Source organism: the organism of the source record quoted next, unplaced genomic scaffold (assembly GCF_019419815.1).
Source record: "Pyrus x bretschneideri cultivar Hongxiangsu unplaced genomic scaffold, Pyrus_bretschneideri_v1 Contig9, whole genome shotgun sequence".
Lineage (NCBI taxonomy): Eukaryota > Viridiplantae > Streptophyta > Magnoliopsida > Rosales > Rosaceae > Pyrus > Pyrus x bretschneideri.
In genome coordinates, this window is record NW_025999831.1 from 576,767 (window position 1) to 603,283 (window position 26,517).

At 37.1% G+C, this 26,517-nt stretch overlaps 4 protein-coding genes across 4 annotated transcripts; 3 read left to right on the forward strand and 1 right to left on the reverse strand.

The window, feature by feature from the left end:
• The first annotated feature begins 2,767 nt into the window (after nucleotides 1–2,767).
• On the forward strand, nucleotides 2,768–9,519 carry LOC103944311 (glucomannan 4-beta-mannosyltransferase 9). The gene is made up of 9 exons (XM_009354739.3): nucleotides 2,768–3,666; nucleotides 3,796–3,894; nucleotides 4,429–4,681; nucleotides 7,093–7,203; nucleotides 7,659–7,795; nucleotides 8,205–8,318; nucleotides 8,419–8,618; nucleotides 8,726–8,923; nucleotides 9,026–9,519. Exons 1-9 carry the CDS (start codon nucleotides 3,337–3,339, stop codon nucleotides 9,186–9,188), a joined length of 1,605 nt encoding a protein of 534 aa, XP_009353014.2. The 5' UTR covers nucleotides 2,768–3,336; the 3' UTR covers nucleotides 9,189–9,519.
• A 1,449-nt stretch (nucleotides 9,520–10,968) lies between these two features.
• LOC103944313 (pentatricopeptide repeat-containing protein At5g12100, mitochondrial-like) lies at nucleotides 10,969–14,741 on the forward strand. The gene is given in 4 exon segments (XM_009354742.3): nucleotides 10,969–11,152; nucleotides 11,700–11,707; nucleotides 11,750–12,657; nucleotides 12,659–14,741. Coding segments are annotated over 2 exon segments (2,505 nt in total). The 5' UTR covers nucleotides 10,969–11,152; nucleotides 11,700–11,707; nucleotides 11,750–11,850; the 3' UTR covers nucleotides 14,357–14,741.
• Nucleotides 14,742–15,492: 751 nt separating this feature from the next.
• LOC103944314 (peroxiredoxin-2E-2, chloroplastic-like) lies at nucleotides 15,493–16,581 on the reverse strand. Its single transcript, XM_009354743.3, has one exon. The coding sequence runs from the start codon at nucleotides 16,389–16,391 to the stop codon at nucleotides 15,690–15,692; it is 702 nt and encodes a 233-aa protein (XP_009353018.2). The 5' UTR covers nucleotides 16,392–16,581; the 3' UTR covers nucleotides 15,493–15,689.
• A 6,006-nt stretch (nucleotides 16,582–22,587) lies between these two features.
• LOC103944315 (enolase) lies at nucleotides 22,588–26,311 on the forward strand. The gene is made up of 15 exons (XM_009354744.3): nucleotides 22,588–22,747; nucleotides 23,075–23,138; nucleotides 23,291–23,355; nucleotides 23,459–23,506; nucleotides 23,636–23,722; nucleotides 23,822–23,902; nucleotides 24,077–24,259; nucleotides 24,519–24,593; nucleotides 24,705–24,767; nucleotides 24,861–24,938; nucleotides 25,063–25,257; nucleotides 25,391–25,441; nucleotides 25,540–25,680; nucleotides 25,768–25,824; nucleotides 25,948–26,311. Exons 1-15 carry the CDS (start codon nucleotides 22,682–22,684, stop codon nucleotides 26,026–26,028), a joined length of 1,335 nt encoding a protein of 444 aa, XP_009353019.2. The 5' UTR covers nucleotides 22,588–22,681; the 3' UTR covers nucleotides 26,029–26,311.
• Nucleotides 26,312–26,517: the final 206 nt, after the last annotated feature.

Here is a 26,517-nt window from a genome sequence, read left to right on the forward strand (position 1 = left end):
TTTAGAACGAATCAACAAAACGGGAGATAAAACCATATTGAAGCAACAAATCCCCATCACCACGGGTTAACGGTCTACCACTAGTCCTCACATTTCATTACAACATGCAAGCAAACCAATCAAACCATATTTCAATATATACACGTTAAATCTCATGTCATAAACTTAAATCAATGTCTCAGTATTGGAAATAACAATTCAATAGAAACATATTCATAAAACCAATTCATATCCACACCGGATCATAATTATGCAAACATGGGTAATTACCAATATCACATATATTAAAGTCACCCACATCTTATCATATCATACCATCTAAGCACATCAACCACCATTCAAATATGCAAGTCAAATCACATATCACAATCCTCATCAGTACATAAGCCAAATCATGTTTAATAAACATAGGTCTATGGCTAAATATATAAAATCACATTTCAATAGAAATCATATTCATAAGACCAATTCTTATTCACAATTGGTACCAATAAAAAAAATTAAGATAATAAACATATCTTATATATTCAAGTCGCTAACAAACCAATATAAGCCCACTAGATTTTCACTAGTAATACCCTAAGGTCTGTAAATCATATCGACAATAGCATACTAAAATTTGGTGTCAATTCAAAGGTAAGATCGTCAATTGTTAGAATATTCAAGTGGCAGATCTTATCGAAAATATACTCAACCGACAACATTTCATAAATCAAATGTTACATATCGAAAAATTCGATTTTTTCTAAAAATTCTCAAATTTCACAAGAATGAAGATCTCAACAAGTAGAGTAAACTTTATACCTGCGGCCATACCAAACTGGCCACGAACCGCCGGAACCCTAAGGTGGGTGTTCTTTAATTCGACTTCCTTGGTGTCCCAACGCCCCTACAACTTGTTGGATCTTGTTCTTGGGTCCAAGGAAAGTTGACTAAGGGTGGTGGTGGGTGGTGAAACTCACCGGAACGGCGGAATCGCCGTCAAAGCTCTATGGGTCACCCGCACGGTTTTTTCACGGTTTTGGACCTAAAAACCCTCAACTTGGGGTGGAAATGGAAGATGGGAGATGGTGGAAAAGGTTGCAGGTGATGGATAGTTGAATTTTACCTGAAAAAATGGTGGAAGTGGCCGGAAACCACTCCGGGTTGGCGCGTGTAAATGGGTTCACAGGAATAGAGGGAAAAAAAAATCCTTTTTCCCCCATTGGTCCTTCCTTTCTTTTCCTCTTTCTAATTGATCCCCCTTTTCCACTTAAAATGGCCGTTCCTTTAATCCCAAAAAGTGTTTGGGCCTTTTTTATCCCTAAGTGGAAATTAAAATAATTTCCACAATCTATAGTTTCACAAATTCAAACTTCCGTAAAAATACCGTTATAAGCTGGACTCGCAAACGGTTTTTGCCTATGCACTCGTGGCTTCGAGACCTATTCGAAAACATTACTTGTGACCTCAAAAGGTCAACAAGTAAATAATAATTTTCCAAACTTCACTCTTCGTAACTAATTTAATTGAAATCTAATTTCAAATAAAGTAATATAAATTTTTGAAAAATAATATAAAATCTCAATAATACAAATACGTAGATTATAACAGTAAAATCCGAAAACAGGATTTCACACAGGTATTACTTCAAACACTTAAAAGGTACAAAGGGACTTGTACAAAATATTTGGAAGATTTTCGGAAGATCTTCTCATGTATATTTTTCTGACTTTGAATAATCATGAGACCACGTTCCAAAGTGTGTGGCCCCTTATAGTAACAACACATACTAGACAGTAATTTTCACATTTTCGTTTTATTTTTTTACGTTGTTTTACTTATGTTTATGATTTACTTATTCATTTCTCAAAAAATAAAAGCCAGAAATAATCAGTCTAAATGTATAATTGGCTATGAGAACTGCCACCCTATATACTTGCACGCAACTTAGAAACTACATGATGCAGTGCAATTCGGAGATCTCGTTGCCAGTCATTTAGCTCTTTCCTAAAAATAGAGCACCCGAGCAACGAAACAAGATCTACCGACCCCTGAAATTGCTCTGTGTATTATGTAACAGCATTGCGGCTTTGACTAGAGAGATTTTTTCAAGTATCGGACATTAGGCGGTACTATACATGTTAAAATACAAGTGGAGAAAATTATATATTTTTCTGTGTCCCTCCACTATAAAGTACTTGCTCAAATACCAAGTAATTTGAAAATTTTCTATTAACTCGCCTAAAAAATGGTAGAAAAACCCCACTGTATTGTGTGTTTGGCTATATTTTCTCTTTATCTAAAAACAAAATCCCCATTCCCCATCAATATTAGATTGTAATTATGGAAATATAGTTGGAAATATCCCACCTTAAAAAATGATTACTCAAAATTAACTTTTTTAGTCATTTTTATTGGAATTTCTCCAAAAAGACTGACGATCATGAGTGTTAGGTGACAAATTTGGTAAACGGCTACTGCTGTCATATGACGTCAGCCGCCGGTAGTACGCGCCACCGGCACATTTGCATTTTTCTCTTTTCTACTTCGAAAAATGCTAAAAAAAAAAGAAAAAGACTAATAAAAATAGATTGAAAATTTTAAATTTTAATGATAAGGATAAAATAAAAGATAAAGTAAATAGTACTAGAATTGACTTTTTATTGTAAAAATATGATTTTTCATTAAAATGAACCGTAACAAAGGCTTTTCTTTAATGTTTAAAAACAAAAACCATATTTGAGAGGACTGAACTGGAGGCTTATAAAAGAGGTAGAGAGAGAGAGAGAGAGAGAGAGAGAGAGAGAGAGAGAGAGCTCAAAACTGCCAAAACACCCTAAAACCCCAAGGAAATTAGAGAGCTTTTTATTTCCATTACATTTTGCAACTACCTTGCCTTTCTGTTTCTGATTTTTCTGTTGCCACATTGTGTGTGTATACACACGCGCGCGCGCATATATGCGCTGTTCTTCCTCTGTTTTTTCCTTGTTTTCTGAAGCAGAAAAGCCTCTGTATTTTTAGAAAAAAGGGGGAAAAGAAAAGAAGAGGAGCCTTTTTTTTTTTTCCAACACAAACAAATATTCAGGTGGTCGATTGTTTCTGTGTGTTTTCCGTGCATTTGAGCTTGAAATATCAAATGTGGTGGAGGTTGAACCACTGAAACTTCAGCTCTTCTTCCATTTCCATCGTTTTTCCGATCAAACAAGTAAGTTCTCGTGATTTTTTTCCTAAAAATCCACTTTTATCTTCTGGGTTTGTCTCAAAATCCAAAAAGTTTTTGTCTTTGCACTTTTTTTCTCTCCCATTTGCTCCTCCTCTGTTTTCTGCGACGAAAAATCAAAGAAAAACTCCCAAATGGAGCGACTGCCGACGGCGTCGATGCTCCCGGATTCATTTTTCGGCGCCAGAGACGACATTTCCATGCAAATGGGGTTGATTTGGGACCAGATCAAGGCCCCATTGATCGTTCCTATGCTGCGACTCGCCGTCGTTCTGTGTCTGATCATGTCGGTGATGCTCTTCGTCGAGCGGCTGTACATGGCGGTCGTCATCGTTCTGATCAAGTTCTTCGGGCGGAAGCCGGAGAAGCGGTACAAATGGGAGCCCATGAAAGATGACGTGGAGCTCGGGAACTCGGCCTATCCAATGGTTCTGGTCCAAATCCCAATGTACAATGAGAGAGAGGTCCTTATCCCTAGTCTTTTCCTTAATTATTTTTTGAGGCGAAACGATAACGGTTTTATATGCGGTTTTAGTTTTTGAGTTAATTACATTGATTAAGTTTGTGTTTTGGTGATTTCATTGTTGTTGCAGGTTTATCAGATTTCAATCGGAGCTGCCTGTGGCCTTTCATGGCCGTCGGATAGGATCATCGTCCAAGTACTTGATGATTCAACTGACACAACCATCAAGGTCACTAGCAAAAATCTTTTCTTTTATACGTCTAAACAACCTAACTATTTGGAAAGGGAATTCGAGCTCGGGTTTATTCGGCCACCTAACCAACCGACTCAAACTACGCTTACAAAAACTCAAACATTTCATAAATTTATACCAAATTTATATTTTCCTATGTTTTGGAATAATTCTCAAAGAAAATTTAGTTGGCTAAGTGAGTGTGTTGGTCCTTTGAATCCAAATTTGAGTCACTTTTTCATAAATTAAAGTATTTGAGTAGTTTAGAATATTTCTCGCAATACAAATTGACGGAAATGATCAGCCTACAAATCTTAAGAGTTGATATAATTATTTTTTTAGAATTGATGGATATATCGTAAACATTCGATTGATATGTCATCTGCATTTGATTTTGATCAGTTCAGCAATCGAAATTTGTAAAATCATTTTAGTCAACTTCCCTGTAAAAACAACCCAAATGCTCAAATTTTAATTACCAAGTTAAATTTTGGAAATTTGGGTTGTACTAATTGTTATATTAAAATGCAGGAGATGGTGGAGCTGGAGTGCCAAAGATGGGCAAGCAAGGGGATAAACATAAAGTACGAAATAAGAGACAATAGAAATGGCTACAAAGCTGGGGCGCTCAAAGAAGGCATGAAGCGCAGTTACGTCAAAAGCTGCGATTTCGTCGCCATTTTTGACGCCGATTTCCAGCCGGAGCCCGACTTTCTCTGGCGGACGATCCCCTTCCTCCTCCACAACCCTGAGCTCGCCCTCGTCCAGACTCGCTGGAAGTTCGGTTAGTTCTTTAATCCCCCATTAATCTCAATTCTTTGATTCGTTTGGCCGTTTTGGAATTGCTTTTGGATAAAACACTTACGTTCATACACACTTTTAATAATGAAAACTTTAATAAAAAGATTCTGGTACGGTTTATTTTAACGAAAAATCATATTTTTACACTAAAAAGTCAATCCTGATACTATTCATTTTACTCTTTAATTTGTCCTTATCATTAAAACTCAAAGTTTTCAAACTTTTTTCATTAGTTTTCCTTTTAATATAAATGTTTGTGTAAAAGCAAACACTTTTAATATAAGTGTTTGTGTAAAAGCACGTTGAAATTATAAATTTCAAGTGCGTTCTAGAAAAACATCTGATTGAAAGTGCTTATTTGAAAAGCATTTTTACGACCTCAGCAATTTAAGGTTCTTTTGCCGAAATTAATCAAAATCGCTTTTATAACCAAACAAGTTTTTAATTATTTCAGAAGTAAGTTTTTTAATGTAGTGTTTAATTTGATTTTGGTTTATTTTAGTTGGGTATTAAAATCAAAATAAGGATTATTTTTTTATCTTCTTTGAAAGGATTTTAGAGATTTACATATTTTATTCATTTATTATCCATTGTACGATCAGAAATAATTTTAAATTTTATTATTTAAAATACAAATAATATTTAATGAAAATTACGGTAAACGAAAACGATTCATAAATTCTGAGAATTGAGGATCCGAATTCCTAAAATCAGGGACTGTCTTGACCTTAAAACTGTCGGTGCCTCTATGCTTGTTTGAGAAGATTTCTCGGAAGTAGGTGGGCCCCTCCTTGGGTTGTCCTTTTTCCAATTGCTGTGTTTGTCTTGTCGCTGGTTTTGTTTGCCACGTGTCCGAACCTTCTGTCTCTTCTCTTTGCTTTAGAGCCTATCTTTGATGTTTTCGAAACACAATTACGTGACATGATCATTTTACTAAAACTATAACACGTATAATTTATATATAGCTGATAAATTATAAAAACAGAACAGTTTGATCTTATTGTTCACATATATTATAACATGTGAAAAAATATCACTCGTAACAGAGCATTTATGTTACTTGGGACCCACTGTCCAAACCAACCCACATGAAAAAATCGGTGTGGAAAATCAAAATCAATGGCATTGGTGCTATTTCCATCAATGCATGCAATTTTGAGGACCAGAAAACCTAGATGTTATTTTCAGCACTTTGTCTGTTTTAATCCGTCTAATACATTTGTGTTGCTATTAACAATTAATATATTGGTTGTTGGTGGGTTGTGCGCATCTGTGGTCACAAATGGAGAAATGGCACAAGCTCTTAGCTGGATGCATAATCCCCCAACCTTTTTTTTTGAAAGATACCACGACAGCCTATTTTTTTTGGAGGCTAAGATCAGCTAGACAGTTCAATTTTTTTAGAAACTGAAAATACTTAAAATGGTATTTCAGCTTTCTCCTAACAATCATCGTGTGATTCACTAAACTTTTGATTTATATTAAATTATTTGACACGTTTTGGCGCCAGTTAATTAGATATTGATAGGTTGACAGTAATTAAGTTTGAAATCATTTAAAGCAAAGCAACTTTTACAGAGGTTTGTTAGTGATAATCCAAAACATATCAGCTTTGTAGCTGAAGCATTGGATGGACTATGATGAAGGGTAACCTATAGTCTATGGAGATTAAATTCTAGGTCTTTTTGGGAATGTACTTGGAATTCGAGGTCTGTTTGGCAGAATAATAAACAGTGCTTCTGAATAGTGTTTAGGGGTTTTTCCAAAAAGAAAGAGATTCCTTTCAGATATTTTCCATCAAAATCTACTAATCAATTAATCTGGATATTTAAAATTTGATTCAACGATTAAAATTATTATAATTTTTTAAAAGACTCTCTGTTTGTAATCGTCAAATCAAATTTTAAAAGTCTGAATTAATTAATTGGTAGTCTTTGATAGAAAATATCCGGAAGGGATCTCTTCCCTTTCCAAAAAAGTATTGGGATTTTCTGAAAAGCATATTGTATGAACACCTTTACCTTTGTCTCTCAAATCTAATCAGAAAAGCATATATCATTCTACAAATGGAATAATACTTAAAAAAATATTTCTCTTCACTTATATTGCTTCTTGTACGTCGGGTACATTGAAAAATCATTTTATGTTTGAACATAAAAATTTGCAAAGGCAAGCATTGTAGCATGGGATTCTTCTTCCTTGTTAACCAGGCAGCAGCATGTGGCCATCTTTAATGGTGGACCTCAATTCCTTATATACCCTAGTCACACTCTACCCTCTAACTTTTATACATATTTGACCTAACTTTCTGCTAGCTCATTACTTTTTGAAAACTCCAGCAGAATTTGCAGCAGCTGTTTTCAGACTTCTTTTTTTACATATTTATTTTGGCAGTGAATTCAAATGAGTGCTTGATGACAAGAATGCAAGAAATGTCTCTGGATTATCATTTCACTGTCGAACAAGAAGTGGGCTCCTCCACTCACGCCTTCTTTGGATTCAATGGTAATTTCTGCAAATTTTGAGCGGTCAAGTGTTTGAATTGACGGCTAATTCTGTTTCCAAATACAATAATTATATTTAGGCGCATAAAATTGACATATTGTCTAATAAAAGTGGCTCCACTATAGGATAATTGTACGTGGGATTCATTTGTATTAGAAAGGGTGTATGTCAGCAAGTGTGTCAGTTTGTCAACTAAGTAGAATTGCTCTTCGGTAGTCATTTAGTTACAGAATGAAAAAAACCAGCACACTCCCTAACAGTGGTGGACCCTATCGTTGTATGCAAAACTCATTTGTATTAAAGAGTGCGTCTAAATAGTATTACTCTTCTTAATATATGTACTTTAACAGTCATTTTGTTTTGAAGTGGAAGAAAATTGCATTACCATAAGCTAAATGGGTTGAGGTAGTATTATTAGTATGAATATGCTCAGTTTTGTTGTTATAATGATTTAGGGACTGCTGGTGTATGGAGAATTACTGCAATCAATGAAGCCGGAGGATGGAAGGACCGGACGACAGTGGAAGATATGGATCTGGCCGTTCGAGCGAGTCTCAAAGGCTGGAAATTCGTATATCTTGGTACTATACAGGTACCATTACTGTCCTGTGCTTGTATCTTTTTCTGCATTAACGTATTTTTGAGTGTTTAACCGATCGATCCAAATGTTGTGTTTTGCTCACTAGTAGGGTTTAGGGTTTAGGGAAGCCAAAAAAAAGTTAATTCTTTTGACTCAACGATGTTCCGACATGAAACCCAACTTGTAGAGAGGGACAGATCTCTTAGCATTTGTAGTACGTGAGATGCAAGTCTCATCTGACCTTTGGACGTATAAAACCAATCGTTTTGAATGCATTTTTAAGTTACATTTCATCAACTTTTGATTATGCCTCCACTTTGTTTCTAAAATTGGTAGATTTCAACTCCAAATGTACCGTAAACTTTGGATTCATGACGGATTTTGAGTGAAACATCATATCCTCGTTTCGTTTGCTCTATAGGTGAAGAATGAATTGCCAAGCACTTTCAAGGCCTACCGATACCAACAGCACAGATGGTCTTGCGGTCCAGCTAATCTTTTCAGGAAAATGGTCATGGAAATTGTAAGAAACAAGGTAAGCGTTTTTCATAAATCGTATCAAATTTAACCAATGGTGGGAGGTGAAGTGGAAACGAGTGAATAGCTAACCCTCTACCTTGATATGTTGACTGCAGAAAGTAACGTTCTGGAAGAAGGTGCATGTGATTTACAGCTTCTTCTTTGTCAGGAAGATCATAGCGCATATCAATGCCTTTGTATTTTACTGCATTGTCTTGCCCTCAACTGTCATGGTTCCTGAGGTTGAGGTGCCAAAGTGGGGAGGGATTTATATTCCTTCCATGATTACCATTCTCAATGCAGTTGGCACGCCAAGGTCTGATTTCCTTTGAACTTCGCTTTTTTCTTTTTTTTTTTTCCATTTCAATTTGTATTTGTCTTGTATTCGGTTCGCATCTGATATTCATATTCTACAATTTGCAGGTCAATCCATTTGCTGGTGTTCTGGATCCTATTTGAGAACGTCATGTCACTACACCGTACGAAGGCTACAATCATTGGTCTGCTAGAGGCTAGTCGAGTGAATGAGTGGATCGTCACTGAGAAACTTGGAGATGCTCTCAGGACTTTGAAGGCAGCCACGAAATTACCCAGAAAATCTCGATTCAGGATCGGAGAAAGGTACACATTCTCGCATATGCTACTTCCGTAAAATGAGGATTTGATGTTCGATACTGCCTGACCGCAATTTGCCATTTGTGCGTGCTTTTTACATGTTAACAGACTTCATGTGTTAGAGCTAGCTGTTGGATTGTACCTCTTCTTCTGTGGCTGCTACGATTTTGTCTTTGGGAAGAACTACTTCTTCATGTTCCTTTACATCCAAGCAACTGCCTTCTTCATCATTGGTTTCGGGTATGTTGGGACATTCGTTCCCAACTCTTAATCTGCAGAAACGCTACGAAATCATTCTCTTCTGCGAAGAACACCAGCGCGATTGTAAAGAGGGAGACCAACAACAAAAGGAAAAATGACGGCCAAATTTTTTACGTACAGCATAAGATATCGAGACTACTCGAAAAATTAGTTCTCTTGTGAATTGTCAAGAAAAGTAAGGAAATTACGTTTTACAGATTGTTGTTATGGGAATGCAACACAAAAGGGGAAATGGCTTTTAGGTTGTAATTGTGAGATTTTTCTTTGATCCTTTTTGTTTTCATTTTTTGGTTTGATTTTGCTCAAATGAATAAACTCCATGGGAATGGAATATGTCACAATTGTTCTCTCTCTCTCTCTCTCTCAAAATATATACAAGAAAATTTGTTGCTCGGTATGGCTGCATGACTAGGGCATCTGCCCTAACGTGAAGACAAACGAGATTAAAATACAAAGTTTTTTCTGTTACGAGAGATGTCTTATGAATGATGTGATCATATACTCGGTTTGAAATTTTTTCATTGTATTCAGATATAAAAAAAAATGATTCACTATCCTCTATCCATTGCAGAAAACAAAGAAGATTGATAATTCCAAACAGTTCAACACCCATTCTTCCATTTCTGGATATGATCATAGCAATCTTATTATCTTTCAGAGAAAATACAAAAATAGTAGAAAATGACACATTTCTGTAGCCCCACAAAAGTGGACCAGACATTGAATTACAAAATGTATGGTCTTCTCGCCTATGAGATTTTTAAGTATGTTCCGAAGTATTCTATACTATGTAGTTTTTAACCGTTAAATTCTTGATACAACGACTAAGTTATAACGAAATAAATCAATATAAGATACTTGGGAGCATGATACAAATTTATTATGTTGGATGCCTAGCCTGCATAATATTCGGACCAATTAGCTAAAGAACATTTTTGGTTGTAATTATGAAGATCCACCAAGGCGACTAATGACAGAGACAAGTATTTTTCTCAATTATGCAAGCTTCAGAGGCTTCACTTTTACCAATTTTTTGTTGGTCCAGCCATAACTGCTGTCAGATGCAAGCATATAAGTCCTTGAATTAATGCTGGAAAATGGTTTTATGGTACCCACAACCTACTAAAATGTTTGGTTGGTTGGTGTTGGTTGGTGAAGGGGCTGGTGCTATCCATATATCTCTTGTAAATTTCTATTTATTGATTATTTTTAATTTATTTGATTCGATGGTCTGAAAAATTAAGAGGTATGTGTGAAAGATAAAACGGGGTGTGTAGATAGCACCGTCCTAACCAAGGGTGTTAGAAACATTTGTATTGGTCTTTGGAGGAAGATCTTGTTATTCTATATGCCTTGCCAATTACCATTGACACATTTTGTATTATGGGTAATGGATTTCTTTAAGAGAAATTGGAGTATTGGTCCCTGAACAGTAACCGAATTTAAGTTTTAGTCTTTGAATTTAAAATCAATTTGCATTTGAAAAAAAAATATAGAGCATTAGTTCCTATGCTAACTTTGAGAATTTCCATCAAAATTAAGCACTTGAAAAGCAGGTAATCCCCCTTTTAGGAAACAAACTGGAGAAAGAACGTGCTTATCACGTGCTTAAATTTAGCGGAAATCTCACAAGATTGATATCAAAATCTTAATTAAATACACCCTCTTAATTTATGAATCCAAAGAAACAGGGACAAAAAAAGAAATTATTGGCCCAATGAAAAAGCCCATTAAAGAGCCTTCAAAGTTCAAAATCCAAAAAGAAATCTCCATTTTTCTTTTGGGTTTTAATTACAAAGAGGGTTTTAGAAGGGTTTTACGATCAAATTAAGAGCAACAAAAAAATAGGGATTTAGGTTTTTGAAGGGTCAATCAAAATCCCTGACTCCTCTTCCTCTGCGCTCTGCCGTGACTACACCTCTCCTCCACCTCCAGGCGGTGGCTACTCTGGACTGCTGCTAACTCCTTCCTCATGTAAGTGTGTTTCTTTTTCCTTTTGTTCTTGAATTTCAGGGTTTAGCGATTTGTGGAATTGGGGAAATTAGGGACTGGAATTTTGAACCTGAATCACTGAATTCAGTAGTCTTCCTCTCTCTAGCTGCCTCAAAGTCGGAAAATTGACAAAATTAAATGATGAATTATATTGAAAGTAACAAATAAATAACAGGTTGACCGAATTTTATGAGGTTTGAAGGAACGATTATTGAATTCGAGTTAAAAAAATTTCAAGTATGTTGTTTTTCTTGAGAATGCGTGTTGGATGAGTCGAATTTAGGTGTTGTGTAGCTCTCATTCGTGACGTTCCAATTTGTATATTTGGATTCTATCCCCTCATTGCAATAGTTGTAGGCTATGTTTGGGTGAGGGATTTCCAAGTCCCAAGGGATGGATGCCAAGTTTGTAATAAAATGTTAGACAGGAGCGATTAGAAATGCAACATATATTGACTTCTACGTACGGATTTGCAAATCATTCTCACAGCCTTTGTAATACATCTACAATTTTTTTTTGTCATCAACAGGTGTGAACTTGGGGGAATGTCGTAGAAACAAAGGAGACTCTGTTGAAAGTTTGACAAACTCCTTCTGCTAATGAATTTGGATTTGAAGTTCAGCCCTTTGCAGTTTTAATACCTGGGTCCTTGACTGGTTACAGGCTCTGAAAAGTTGAAAATGGCAAGACGTGTCTATCTCCTTCCCAAATCCGTATTGAATGCCATCAACAAACCTCAAAATCCAATCTCAGTCCCTCTATCTTTCAATCTCTGCACAGACTCTGCTGGCAACCAAGCTCATCAACCACAGATTGAAGGCCCAACAGAGAACCACAACCCCACCAACATCCATGACCAACAACGCCATGAGCAAGTCCGAAAACTCCGAGTCCTTCTCCAGCAGGGTCGCTCTGAAACAGCACGGAGGCTCATCAAGTCTCTCATTCTCCCCGGTTCACCCTTCTCTTCCCCCACTGAACTCTACACCCTGTTTTCTCTCTCTGCACCCTCCATGAAACCCACATTCTGCGACATGCTTTTAGCAGCTTGTTCAGAGTCTAAGATGCCAAATGAAGCTGTAGAATTGTACAGTTTGATGAGGAAAAGTGGTAAACGCCCTTGCTTAGCTTCTGTCAATGTGATGCTTGAATCTTTGGTGACTTCAAAACAGTTTGGTAAGACCCTTGAATTGTTTTCGGAGATTTTCGAGTTGGGTCAGGGCATTCGACCTGATAAGTTCACTTATGGGAAGGCAATACAAGCTTCTGTAAAGTTAGGGGACCTGGAAAGGGCTGGTCAACTAGTGAATTCAATGAAGATGAAGCAGATGAATCCAGGTGTGTTTGTGTATAATGTTTTACTCGGTGGGTTGTGTAAAGAGAAGAAAGCAATGGACGCACAGAAGGTGTTTGATGAAATGATTGAGGGAAAGGTGACCCCGAATTTGGTTACATACAATACGATGATTGATGGGTATTCTAAGGCAGGGTGAGTTGGAGAAGGCCTTTGAATTGAGAGAGAGGATGAAGGATGAGAATGTGGAAGCTAATATGGTCACATATAATACAATGCTCAGTGGACTTTGTCGGGCGAAGAGAATGGAGGACGCAAAAAGGATTTTGGAAGAGATGGATGCTCACAGCTTTGTACCTGATGGTTTTACTTATAGCATACTCTTTGATGGGCATTTCAGGTGTGGGGATGGTGAGGGGTCACTGGCTTTATTTGAAGAAGCAATGAGGAAAGGTGTGAGGATTAATGGTTATACTTGTAGCATTTTGTTGAATGGCTTGTGCAAGGAAGGAAACATTGAGAAGGCAGAGAAGGTTTTGAAGAAACTAATGGAAACTGGTTTTATTCCAGATGTAGTAGTATATAATACTATTGTCAGTGGTTATTGTCAAAGGGGTGAGATAGACAAAGCCATTTTGGCCATTGAACAAATGGAAGTACGCGGGTTGAAGCCGAACTGCATCACCTTCAATTCTTTGATTGACAAGATCCGTGAGACAAAGGATATGGATATGGCTGAGGAATGGGTGAAGAACATGGCAAAGAAGGGAGTTTGTCCAAATTTGGAGACGTATAACATCCTTATTAATGGCTACGGGCAGATGTGTGCATTTGATAAGTGTTTCCAGATTGTTGAAGAGATGGAAAATAAGGGGATTAAGCCAAATATTGTGAGCTATGGTTCTCTTGTAAATGGTTTATGCAAGGACGGGAGGCTTCTTGAAGCTGAAATAGTACTGAGGGACATGCTAAGCAGAGGGGTTTTGCCAAATGCACAAATATATAATATGCTCATTGGTGGTTGCTGTACGGTGGGGAATCTGAAAGATGCTTACAGATTCCTTGATGAGATGGCGAAAACTGGGATAAGTCCAACACTTGTAACCTACAATGCACTCATTCATGGACTCTGCAAGAAAGGACGGTTGATGGAAGCTGAAGACTATGTATCTCAAATTACAAGTAGCGGTTATAGCCCGAATGTGATCTCATACAACTCCCTAATTTCAGGTTATTCTGATGCTGGAAACACCCAGAAATGTCTGGAATTGTTTGAAACTATCAAGAGTCTGGGCATGAAACCTACTTTGCATACATATCATCCTCTAATTAGTGGGTGTATCAGGGAAGATATGGCATTAGCAGAGAAGCTATATAGTGAAATGCTACAGATGGGCTTGGTTCCTGACCGGGTTGTATATAATGCACTCATTCATGGTTACGCAGAGCACGGAGACACTCAAAAGGGACTTGCTTTGCACTCTGAGATGGTAAACCAGAATGTTTATGTTGACAGGATGACATATAATAGCTTGATTCTGGGGCACTTCAAGCAAGGACAAATTTCAGAGGTAAAGGACCTAGTAAATGATATGAAGGCTCAAGGATTGACTCCTAAAGCTGATACGTATAGCTTACTTGTTAAGGGACACTGTGGACTGAAGGACTTCAGTGGTGCCTATTGTTGGTACAGAGAACTGTTTGAGAATGGTTTTCTTCTAAATGCCTCGACGTGCCATGAACTTACATCTGGCCTTCAAAAGGAGGGGAGGTTGCGAGAGGCCGAGATTGTCTGTTCAGAAATGAGCGCCAAAGGAATGAATAACTGCAGCTCTAATGAGGATGTGTTTTCTGTTGCCAATGTCCAGGGAACAGATGTTTGCCGTCCTTGAAGTTCTCCGTGCAAGAATTGGCCAAGATACAAGTATATTGCAAAACTAGTAGCCAAGTAAGTATCCCATGGCATATTTCTCTGCTGGCAGCCTGGCATATCCTTGAAGAAGAGCACAGTAAACTCCAAAAAGGAGTTGGTCAGATAAGTTCAGAAGTAATCCGGCAAACATTGGCCGGTGGAAGCGAGCAAGGAACTTTTCGTTGTTTCGTGGACTTGGGAGAGTGTTATCTATGTGAATAAGCTTCAAGCATCCCATATCTTCTCCATAAAAACCCTAAAATGTATGGTGTCCGTATAAGTTTATGGTGAATTTTAGTGATGTATATCTTGTTTATCCTATTCGTCTTCAATGTGAATATGCTTTTGGATTGGGGTTCTGAAAAGTTGCAAATCTTCAAAGCTGTTTCAAAGCTCTTCTTTTTACTGGAAAATGGAATATATGTTGTCGAACGTTGATGCATCTAATTTGAGCATGGTTTTCTCCTAACCGTCTCCGCGTGCAATGAACTTGCATATGGCCTTCAAGAGGAAGTGAGGTTACGTCTTACCAGAGCTCGGGATCATCTGCTCAGAAATGACGGTCAACGGAATGGATGTTCGCAACTCTAGTGGGGATGTGTTTTCCGTTGCCAAGACGTAGGGATCGGATGTTTAGTGTTCGTGAAGTTCACAGCGCGAGAACTGGCCAAGATCGATAGCCATATAGAAATGTTGCTAAACCAGTAGCCCGGCAACGAACCTTCATTTCTCTTCAAGTTTTATGCTCTCCGGGAGGGAAAGCAATACATCGGGCTGAAGACGGTTTTTCAAGGGCCATTGCATTGGAAGTGTTCTCTCTGGATCATTAGAAGTTCCTGGCTGCAAGGACATGAAATTTTGATGGTTTGCTTTCATTTCTGCCATGTTTGTGACTGCTTCTGCAAGGGCAAAAACCGCTATATGATAGCCAAAGCGCTTCTGCTTGCGTTTTGTAGAAAAACTTAAAAGGTGATTTTGACTCATGGACGCGCTTCTAGCATAAGTGCTTTCTGGAAATGCAATTCCAAACAGGCCATGATACTAAATATTACCATGCCAAAACACAAACAATTCATCACGAAAATTCGAAAACCAGAACTTTCTACAACCATCAAATCAGAAAGAAAAAAAACCCAACTGATTTTATTAGATTAGAGGGGTGGAAAATCGAACTCAGTACCTCGGTTGCAAAGCTACTCTTAACCATATGAGCTACAAGCTCGCAACAAAGTATTCTACTCATAAATTAAAAACAAAAAACCATAACCTTACGAAGCAAACCACCACCGTCAGCACCGCCGCGAGAGGCAAATTCAGAGCACTTTGAGAATGTCCTCAGCTCCACTGGAAGTAAAGGCACCGCCTTCCTCCAAATTCAAGACCTTAACAACGCCATCCTCCGCCAAAAGCGAGTACCTTCTGGACCTGACGCCCAGCCCCACCGGCTTATCGCTCAAATCGAGCTCCGCCCCAATCGCCCTCGTGAAATCGCCGTTCCCATCGGACAGCAGCAGCACCTCGTCGCCGATGTTGAGATTCTCCTTCCACGCCTTGATCACGAAGACGTCGTTGACCGCAATGCAGGCGATGGTCTCGACGCCCTTCGCCTTGAGCTCCCCCGACTTCTCCACGAATCCCGGGACGTGCTTCTGGGAGCAGGTCGGGGTGAAGGCGCCGGGGACGGCAAAGAGGACGGCCTTCTTGGATTTGGTGAGCTCGGAGACAGTCACGGTTTGGACGTCGCCGGCGGCGTCGAGGTACGCGAGGGTGGCTTCGGGGAGCTTGTCGCCGACTGCGATGGTGGCGGATATAGGTTTGGCAGCGGTGGTGGAGAAGCGGAGGAGGGGTTTTGGGTGTGGGGAGTGTTTGAGGGGGAGAGGGGTGTAGGAGCTTTTCGAGGAGAAGGATTTGGGTGAGAAGAGAGACGTTTTGGGTGGTACGGCGGCGGTGGTGGTGGAGAAAGAGAGGGACTTGGGGGCGGTCAGGAGCCTTGAGACTGTGAGGGAGGCTGCCATTTTTGGTGGTTTGAGTTTTAGAGAGAGAGAGAGTGAGAGTGAGAGTGAGAGAGGAGAGAGAGACCGGTATGCTTTGGCATGCAGGGTTTGCTGGGTACGCTGGGTTTGTTGGGTTTAAGGGTTTTTAGCGGAGGGAACAATGAGAGGTGGTTGTGAAGAGGGTCGGATAGATAGAGGATTTATTGGACCTTCTGTTGTGTGAGCATATGAGTTTCCATATACCTCCAACTTTGCCACCATAAAAATTATCAACCTATATATGACATGTTCTTGATTACGTTCACTCGGATATGTCCTTCTCTCCACAAAGAAACTTGATAATTAGAACAGCTAAAGTAGAATATCGTTGTATTAAAAAAATTATATAATTTAGTAAAAAAATTATATAAAAATTTGAATTCTATTCCTCCTCAGTAAAATTCATTTCAGTTTAAAGGATATCGCCCTATTACATATTAATAAACATGTCATAAAGTAGTTGAGTTCTATAACTTGTCTTTATGGTTAGTTTTGAATGTACTTTTAAAATGACTGAAAATACTTTTGATGAGAGTGCTTTTGAAACCAATCCTTAGTAAAATGCAATTGAATTTTGAAAAATACTTAAAGTGTTTCCTATAAGAAGCACAAGCACTTCAAAAATTATTACACTAAAGCCATAAATTAGAACTCAACTGTTTAATCTTGATGTAGTCTAACGAATGGTGATTTATAGCGCTAAAATAGAAAATAGTAAGTTGATAGGCTTTAACCATATTTCTGTGTTTAACTTCACAAAATGAGGGCAAAATGAGGGTCTTAGTGTAATGAAAATATTACTTCTTGATGTTATAAAGGTCACGAATTCAAATTGTGAAAACAATGTTTTAAAAAATCAGAGTAAAACAGCGTAGAATATGTGACATCTCACATCGCCCAGGGGAGTGATCCTTAAATGTATATTCCCATCTCTACCTAGCACGAGGCCTTTTGGGAGCTCACTGGCTTCGGGTTCCATAGGAACTCCGAAGTTAAGCGGGTAGCGCACGAGGTCACTCCCAGGATGGGTGACCCATCGGGAAGTTCTCGTGTGAGTTCCCAGAAACAAAACCGTGAGGGCGTGGTCGGGGCCCAAAGCGGACAATATCGTGCTACGGTGGTGGAGTGGGCCCGGGAAGTGGTCCCCCCAGGCCGGGATGTGACAGAATAGATGTTTTCTCTACCTTTGAAAAATAAAAAGCCTCGTTTGAATATATTTTTAAAATGACTGAAAGCGTTTTTGAAGAAAATGTTTTCTACAATAAACACCAATTATGTGCTTCTTCCAAAAAGTACTTCAACTACTTTTGAGAATTCACTTGTATTTTTACTAAGGATTGATTTCACAAAATATTTTTACCAAAAATACTTTTAGTTATTTTAAAAATACATACAAACGAGTCATTTATTCACCTTTTATCAATAAAAACTTTCAAATTATGGTAGTCAAATGAAGAATTTGTCATATAGTATCGAGCCACACGTGGTAGCCTAGTAGGTTTATGTCGGCATGTGTCATGTGAGATCACGTGTTGTTCTTGACACCTAATGAGAGATTTTTCAGTGTGATCGGTACACGGGATGTTACATCACGTGTCATTATACAAATAGTGAGATATGTGTGTAAAAAAGTTAATAACTTAAAAAATAAAAATTTCTACTATTTACATAAAAACACGTAGTGTACCACCCATGTTCCGTCACAATGAAAATTTCCTGTTGTTGATATGCTTGCAAGAGTTGCGAATCTACCGAACTTAAGAGCAGTTCTACCCCTAAAGACTTTGCGCCAGCACCCAGCGCATTTATTCACTCAAGTGAATAATAATAGACCTCAGTGAACAGTAATAGGCCAAAGCATCTCCATCCCTAAAAAAATGGGTTGGCACCCAGTCTAAAAATGCGATGGCACAAACGATCTCCACCCTTACAAAATGCGTTGGCACCCAGCCCATTTAAAATATTTTATATTTTTTTTAAAAGAATAAATAAAAAAATAGTTTTATTTTCAGATAAGATATTTAACCAATTTCGGATAAATTTTCAAATAAACTTAAAAAAAACACACTAAAATAAAATTACATACTCATCAAATAAACTTAAACAAAAACACACTAAAATAAAATTACATAAACTCATCAAATAAACTGAAAAAAAAAAACACACTAAAATAAAATTACATAAACTCATCAAACACACTTTATTCTTCTTGTTGTGCCAACAATCTTTTCTATTGCTCCACAAATTGTTTATGCACTCTCCTTGAAGAAGACATTGTAAAAAAAACTCAAGATTTGAAAACGATGAAGATGGATTAGGGATGTATGGTTTATTTGGACAAAAAAAAAAAATTAAGGATGAGCTTTTTGGTATTTTTTTCACACAAAAAGTATATGAAAGCTTTGGTAGAAAGTGTAGAAAATATTGAAATGTGATGTAAGGTGGAAGATGAGGGTTAGGTATTTATAGAAAAAAAAAAACAAAATTTTTAAAAATTTTATGTATTTTTTAAATAATTTTTCTGTATTTTTTCATAATTTTTAATAAATTTTAATATAGTTAATTAATATGTACCGTTGGATTTGAAAAATATTCAAATCCAAGAGCCAAGGCGCTGCCACGTGGCCAGTGGCCATAATTCTAACCGTTGTGCCTTTTTTTATTTTTATTTTTGATGAAAAAAAACATGGACCGTTGATATGTGATCGGACGGTCCATTTTAAAAGTCAAATTTAAATTTTTTTTACAGTTGGAAATCCAACGGTCTACAAAAACTAGCCGTTGGAAATCCAACGGCATTGAGAGGGCCACGTCGCCTCCTTCCGGGTGAAGCACAAGTGGGCTGATAGCGGGCCCCGCCGCCTGCACCCTTGTCCTCTACTTGCACCCACTTGCAAATAAGCTACACGCGCCAAGCAAATAGGCCGGCTCCTTGGTCAGTCAATTTTGGGCTGGCCCAGAGACCAGCTTGGGCTGGGTGCCAGGCAAGTTGCTAGGCTGGAGTGAATGGATAGGGTGCCAGCCTGTAACACTCAACTACAATTTGAAGCTTCAACTAGCTTTTGATTTAGGATTTGTCATTCAATATATGTTACTTTTGAGTTTGATATTGAGGATTTGTTTGAGATTGCTTGTGGAATGACTAAAGGCGACGTATGATAATCAAAAGCGTTTGTAACTGCGTTTGACTTAAAAAGGTGAAAAGTGTTTTTTGATCATATAACTGCTTTCTAGAGAATTGAATCTCAGATGCTTCTTCAATAAGTACTTTCAAGTGTTTCGCTTGGGTTTTTAATAGAAATTTTAATGTGCTGCTAGTGAAAGCACCTTTAACATAAGCGCTTATGAATAAAAAAGCTTCAAACATAAAAATTCTCCAAAGTTCAAGAGTGGTCAGTTGATCCATGAAGGTCGAAAAAAGTGGATGGATAGTGCCTATGATAATCCCTTAATCGACTAGATAGTAACCTAATGCATGTAAACTGGTCGACAATTTGCCTAAGTGAGTATTTGACACAGCATGTGCAAGGTTTTAACCTGGCCAAAAAACATAAAAACCTTTTTTTTTCCCATTGTCTTAGTTCATAGTTTACGCCAAAAAGTCTTAAATAAATACAAGCATGCAATCCCATGCGCATTGACCATTTAGCCACCAATTTTCGAATCACAAAATATCTGCAAAAAGAGTAAAAAGACTAAAATATTTTTAGAGAGAGAAGAAAAAATCATGTCCTTTTTGTGTGACATTTGAGAATATTTTTGTTCATTATTCTATTTATTACAGTTAAATGGATTTGATTTAGAGACATGTGTAGTGAATAAATACAAATTTTAAAATTTTTACACATCCATTAATGCAAATATAGTGATTAGCATTACTATTATTTAAGAATGGTGAACAAAAATGCTCCCGTGGAATGCCAACCGGATTGGACTTATGGGTCAAATCAAAGATGAAGTGTACAGTTTTGTATTTTTAAAGTAACGATAATTAATTGAAATAAATAAGGCCAATAACTTAGAAATGGACTCTATTGGATGGAATTAACCCATTTATCCATAATTCTATATAACCATATATATTTTGCAATCGCATAATTATTTTTATTTATGTTCATTTATGCGAGTTCCGTTCTTCAAGACTTTATGATCTAAGAAAATTTTGGTCACGTACCGTTTTAAGTTAATTTAACAATACAAGAGAAAGCACAACAATAAAAGCTATAAACAACTACATACCATTAAATTAAAATCGAACAATGTAATGTATAACCACACATTTACCTGGTCATGTAATCTACGATCACTACACATGTATGTATACGTATACATACACACACATATATATATGTGTGTGTGTGTGTACGTGGAATCCAAAAGCTGATAAGAGAGATGTTGCAGTTTTGTGTTGCGAGTCAACCCGTAACATGCCGCAAGAGAGAATATGCCTTGGCAGCTGAGCATCCTCATCGAAATCCAATAAATTATTAACCACCTGAAATCATGTTGTCATTTTCATTTCTTAATTACACAAATATATGCTTGACCAAAAAAATATTATTAAAAAAACATATGTTTTGAAAAATCAATTTGATACAACACGAGCATATGTGTGGGTTACACTATTTCACTATAAATCTACGGACAAGGAGATTTGGGTCGTTCAATACAGAGGGAAAGAGATGGGTTTTGTGAGATAAATTAGTGAAATTGACTAATAGGGATGTAAGATTGAAATTGTATGGTCTAGATCTATCTGTTCGTGGGCTCGGGATATAGAAATTTGGAGTAGATTCAATCCATTTCACCAGGACAATGTGAATGTTTCCTTATTCTCATATTTGAATTCGCTCCCTGTAAATCAACACATAATTGAATGAAAAAAATATAAATATAAGTCATGAATGATTCATGTAAGAACATAAGAAAAAAGGTTTAAGTTGAAACTTGAGACAACATCTATAGGAACAAAATGAATGAGTCTCCAAGTGGAAAATTACTGAACAAGCAAAATAAATGTTTTTAACTAATTGAGCGACGCTCTCATTCCAACACTATTAATTGTAAATGACTGTATCAATCATTAAGAATCTGAATTATTTTTTGTATTTATAACACGTGATATACAAGATGGGTAGAGTAATAATAGCAACGAGATTTTATATTCTTGCCCAACAATTAAAAGCCTTGCATTGCACAACAAATAAAAGGATAAAACAGGATGTTTACCATCAATCATGAACAAATATTTGAGGAGAATAATGAGCAATCTTCGTTCTTGCTCAGCAATCAAATTCCTTGCACAACAATTAAACCCCTTATTTACAAGAAGAAAATGTTTGAAAAAGAAAATGTTTGCAAAACTTCGTGACCATAATTTTTTTTTTTTTTTAAAAATAAAATGTTTGAAATTATACCACCAATTCCAGAAATAAAAATCATACGTACCATATCACGTGAAACTAGAAAGTCAGATCTGACCTACCCATTTTTATTTTTCTGTTTTATTATTATATTCGTTTTGGACAATATATTTAATTTTAGTTCTATCAAAAAATAAATTTATTTTTAGAGTGTCACCCTTCCTTTTACTTTTCACACATATTTATTAATTTTATCTGTTGATCATTATCAATTTGTTCGAAGAAAGCTGGAAATTGAGAAAGTATGTAAGATGTAAAAATAAGTGTGCCGACCACCATTCTTTTTCAACTGATTTATAATTTATTTTGTTTGAGGGGTCTGGACTCTTGGTACTAGTGTATTTTTGCCCACCAACCTCAAAATACTAATCACTTTATATATTGAATGAATTTAAATTTTTATTTTATTTTTATCCACAACACATTTTTTTTAAAATATAATAAAAAATAAACTCATCTAACAATCATAAATAAAATATTACTCTCAAGCCAGGAGGTAAATAAAAATATTCTCCTTTTGCTACAAATTATTTTTTTTTCTAAACAAAATTATAAGGGAATTGTTATTGGCACTCCAAAAATCTCATTCTACATTTCAAACTTTCTATATTTAAAAAGAAAAAAATACATGAATGTATAATGAGATTTTTAAAGTGCTAATAACACTTCTCAATTATAAATAGTTGCTTAATGAGTCAGCTAAACCTAAATCGGACGGCTGTAATTAACTAAAGTTCCTCTACTCTCCCAAGTAAAGCTCTCACCAAACTCTCTCCCATCTCACTTTCTCCACACACACTCTCACGTCTCTCTCTCTCTCTCTCTCCCTCTCTCCCTGTGCATCCATCCATGGCGACGATCCAGAGCATCAAGGCTAGGCAGATCTTCGACAGCCGTGGCAATCCCACCGTCGAGGTTCCTCTCTCTCTCTCGCTCTCTCTTCGATACTTTCTAGGTCGCCGATCTACTTGTTCAATCACTGATCGCAATCCTCTTTTCTACTTTTTGTTTTTCATCGATTTGAATTCGATTCGGTTAAAACGAAGCGTTTCGGTTGTGATTACGACAGGCAAGAGCGTTAGCTGATTAGATTGATGGTTGCTTGATTATATACGAACATTTGTTTTTATTTTTTCGAATTTAATTTTGCGATCTGTAATTTTGTTGAAATTAATATTCAAATAGATCAATAAATATTTGATTGAAAATTAAAAAAAAAAAATGGATGTGTGTTTGTTGCAGGTCGATATCATTCTGTCAGATGGAACTTTGGCTAGAGCCGCTGTTCCAAGTGGTGCATCCACTGGTATATTTCTCTGATCGATTTCTCACTTTTTTCGTGTTATTCGAAAGATTTCGATGTTTGGAACTTGTCCGATGGCTCGTGTTTATTGTCTAGTATACATCTTGATAGTCTTATCAAACAAGTGTAATTTATCGTTTGTCAATAACTTGCAGGAGTTTACGAGGCCCTTGAGTTGCGCGATGGAGGCAAAGACTACCTCGGAAAGGGTGTATCGAAGGTGAGGAATCGCTTCGTTGTTAGTTGATTTTGTGTACCACCCAGATTGAACATAGTGTTGATCTTTTTGTGATTGGTTTATTACCTTTTTTTGTTGTGTGTAGGCTGTCAACAATGTCAACACAATCATTGGCCCTGCTTTGATCGGCAAGGTTGGTTGAATCTGCTTGCATTCTATTAGATTATGTGTTCTGTTTTTGTCAATTTAATATTTGGAACCTTAAGATTGCTGTTTCAGGCGGATATAATTGTAAACTAATGTTTCTTGTTGCATTGCGCAGGACCCAAGCGAACAGACTGCTATTGACAACTTCATGGTTCAACAACTCGATGGAACTGTCAACGAGTGGGGTTGGTGCAAGCAAAAGGTATAATATATTTCTGCTTGTTACATTTGGTCTATATGTGTAAATCGTTGGTTGTAGGCGTTGTCAATCAAATTAACTGGGATATAATTTGTTTTTCAGCTTGGTGCAAATGCCATCTTGGCCGTGTCTCTTGCAGTCGCCAAGGCTGGTGCTAGCGTCAAGAAAGTTCCTCTCTACAAGGTATAGGGTTTAGGGTTTAAGATCAAATAATATCTATTGTGCTTCTTTTCATTTTAGTGTTCACTGTTGTGATGTAGGTTTTAAAGGACCGGATGAATTGCTTTTTCCTTTTTTATCTGTTTCTTTTTCATGTTACACGAATCTGATTTTAATGTTGCTGTCTTTTCATTGCAGCATATCGCCAATCTTGCTGGCAACAAGAACCTAGTGTTGCCCGTTCCTGCTTTCAATGTCATCAACGGTGGATCACATGCAGGAAACAAGCTTGCAATGCAGGAGTTCATGATTCTTCCTATTGGAGCTTCCTCATTCAAGGAAGCCATGAAAATGGGCGTGGAAGTATATCACAACCTTAAGGTGGGTTAACTTTCCTTGAGGGAAGGGGTTTAGAAATTTTTGGGAACGTATTGTTTCTTATTCTATATTCATAAAATCATCATAGGGTCCTTGCGATGAGGATGATTTTAGTAATCCTCTTTTTGGAATTATCTGCTAAATCATGCCAGTACTTTCCCCTGATATTTTCAGGATCCATGTCCTTGGTATTGTTGAGCATGCTTGTATGATTCAGTTATGCATCTTACTTTCTCACTGACCACTGTCTTTTGTTCTCTAGTCTGTGATTAAAAAGAAGTACGGTCAGGATGCAACCAATGTTGGTGACGAAGGTGGCTTTGCTCCTAACATCCAGGTTAACCATAGTTTTATGTAACCTAATCATTCAATTGAAGTGTTTTCTCGTTACTTTTTATTTCTTTCACATTTGTGTACTGAAATTATCATCATTTTTACATGAATTCAGGAGAACAAGGAAGGTCTTGAATTGCTCAAGACAGCCATCGAGAAGGCTGGATACACCGGCAAAGTAAGTTTGTTTCTAATCCTAATGTTCCATAACAAAGAAAATTTATGACCCTGCAATAGTTATTAACGGAATTTCTTTTTGTTTTCTCTTCAGGTTGTCATTGGAATGGATGTTGCTGCATCTGAGTTTTATGGATCAGATAAAACCTATGACCTGAACTTCAAGGAAGAGGTTCGCCTTTTTACAATTCCCTCCTCTCAATCTGGGTTGCCGCTTTTTGTTTATCCGACCTCTAAAAAAGTTTATTAAGAATTAATTATAACTTAATCTTCTACTTTCTTTTTTGTCTGTACAGAAAAATGATGGTTCCCAAAAGATCTCAGGAAATGCTCTCAAGGACCTCTACAAGTCATTTGCAAGTGAGTACCCAATTGTTTCAATTGAAGATCCATTTGACCAAGATGACTGGGAACACTATGCCAAGATGACAGCTGAAGTTGGAGAAAAAATACAAATTGTGGGAGATGATCTGTTGGTCACCAACCCCAAGGTCGGTTGATCTCTTGGAAGCGATGTTTGTCCCTTCTGTTGCTTTCTCCCTAGAGAATGGGGATTCAGTTTAAAGTTTCTTTCTGATGGCCTCATTTTATTGACATCTCTACTCTTCCTACTCGTATTTTCAGAGAGTTGAGAAGGCAATCAAGGAGAAATCTTGCAATGCTCTTCTTCTCAAGGTACAACAGGAATCTCACTCCTTAGTCGAAAATACTGGAGCTTGTGTTTTTTACCATCATGAAAATAATAACCCTTTTTAATCTTGTTTGGAATACAGGTGAATCAAATTGGATCAGTAACCGAGAGTATCGAGGCTGTAAGAATGTCCAAGAAAGCTGGATGGGGTGTGATGACCAGCCACCGCAGTGGAGAAACCGAGGACACCTTCATTGCTGATCTTGCTGTTGGTTTGGCTACGGTAATTATTTGATCTGAAATCTGTGTTATCCCTCAGTTTTCTCCAAACCTCCATTCGATTTCTCACAAGTTTTTATATTTTTTTCAGGGACAAATCAAGACAGGAGCTCCCTGCAGGTCAGAGCGTCTTGCCAAGTACAACCAGGTCTGTACTAGCACCATTTTTCTTTTGTGCTCGTATGATTTCGTAAAATTTCTTAGTTCTTAGTTCTTTGTTCGTTGAATTCTTCAACTTAGTTTCTGAACATCTCATGTTTTGTAAATGTAGCTCTTGCGAATTGAGGAGGAGCTCGGTGCTGAGGCAGTGTATGCCGGAGCCAAGTTCCGCGTGCCCGTTGAGCCCTATTAGATTATGAGGTGCTTCCAAGGCTTTTGCGGGATATGAGAGATCGGAGTTTGACAATGTTAGGGAATAAGTTTTTATGTAGAATGGCTTAGTTATGTGGAAAACTTGAAACCCTTTTCCAATAACTTTCAGAGTAAGTTTTGTTCTGAGAGCTTGAAAACAGTGCTCTACTGGAAATTTTCGAGTAAGCGTGTTCGACTATGTAATCTGTTTTGAGTTGCTTTCTTAATGTTTGCTACAAGTAAATTTCTGTGTTTTAAGTACAACTTGATCGTCTTCTCTTTTAGCGTTCGCATTAAATCATCGTTTCCTGTTTTTCGAGTTTGGTGTGTGCATCATGTTCAATATGCTTCAATGGTTTTAAGTTTGATCTGGACGGAGATTGATACGAAACGCTTGAATGTTTTGGAAGTTCGATTTGAAACGTCATATAAACTTGTACGCTTTTTTCAATTTGTTATATAAACTAGAATTTTAAGTAATTTGTCATAC

Bases quoted from the DNA above. Each gene is read 5' to 3' on its own strand.
- LOC103944311 (XM_009354739.3), top strand. From the start codon at position 3,337: ATGGAGCGACTGCCGACGGCGTCGATGCTCCCGGATTCATTTTTCGGC. The intron at 3,667-3,795 runs GTCCTTATCCCT...TTGTTGTTGCAG, and splicing joins CAATGTACAATGAGAGAGAG to GTTTATCAGATTTCAATCGG. The intron at 7,204-7,658 runs GTAATTTCTGCA...ATAATGATTTAG, and splicing joins CGCCTTCTTTGGATTCAATG to GGACTGCTGGTGTATGGAGA.
- LOC103944314 (XM_009354743.3), bottom strand. From the start codon at position 16,391: ATGGCAGCCTCCCTCACAGTCTCAAGGCTCCTGACCGCCCCCAAGTCC.
- LOC103944315 (XM_009354744.3), top strand. From the start codon at position 22,682: ATGGCGACGATCCAGAGCATCAAGGCTAGGCAGATCTTCGACAGCCGT. The intron at 23,356-23,458 runs GTGAGGAATCGC...TGTTGTGTGTAG, and splicing joins TCGGAAAGGGTGTATCGAAG to GCTGTCAACAATGTCAACAC. The intron at 25,825-25,947 runs GTCTGTACTAGC...TTGTAAATGTAG, and splicing joins GTCTTGCCAAGTACAACCAG to CTCTTGCGAATTGAGGAGGA.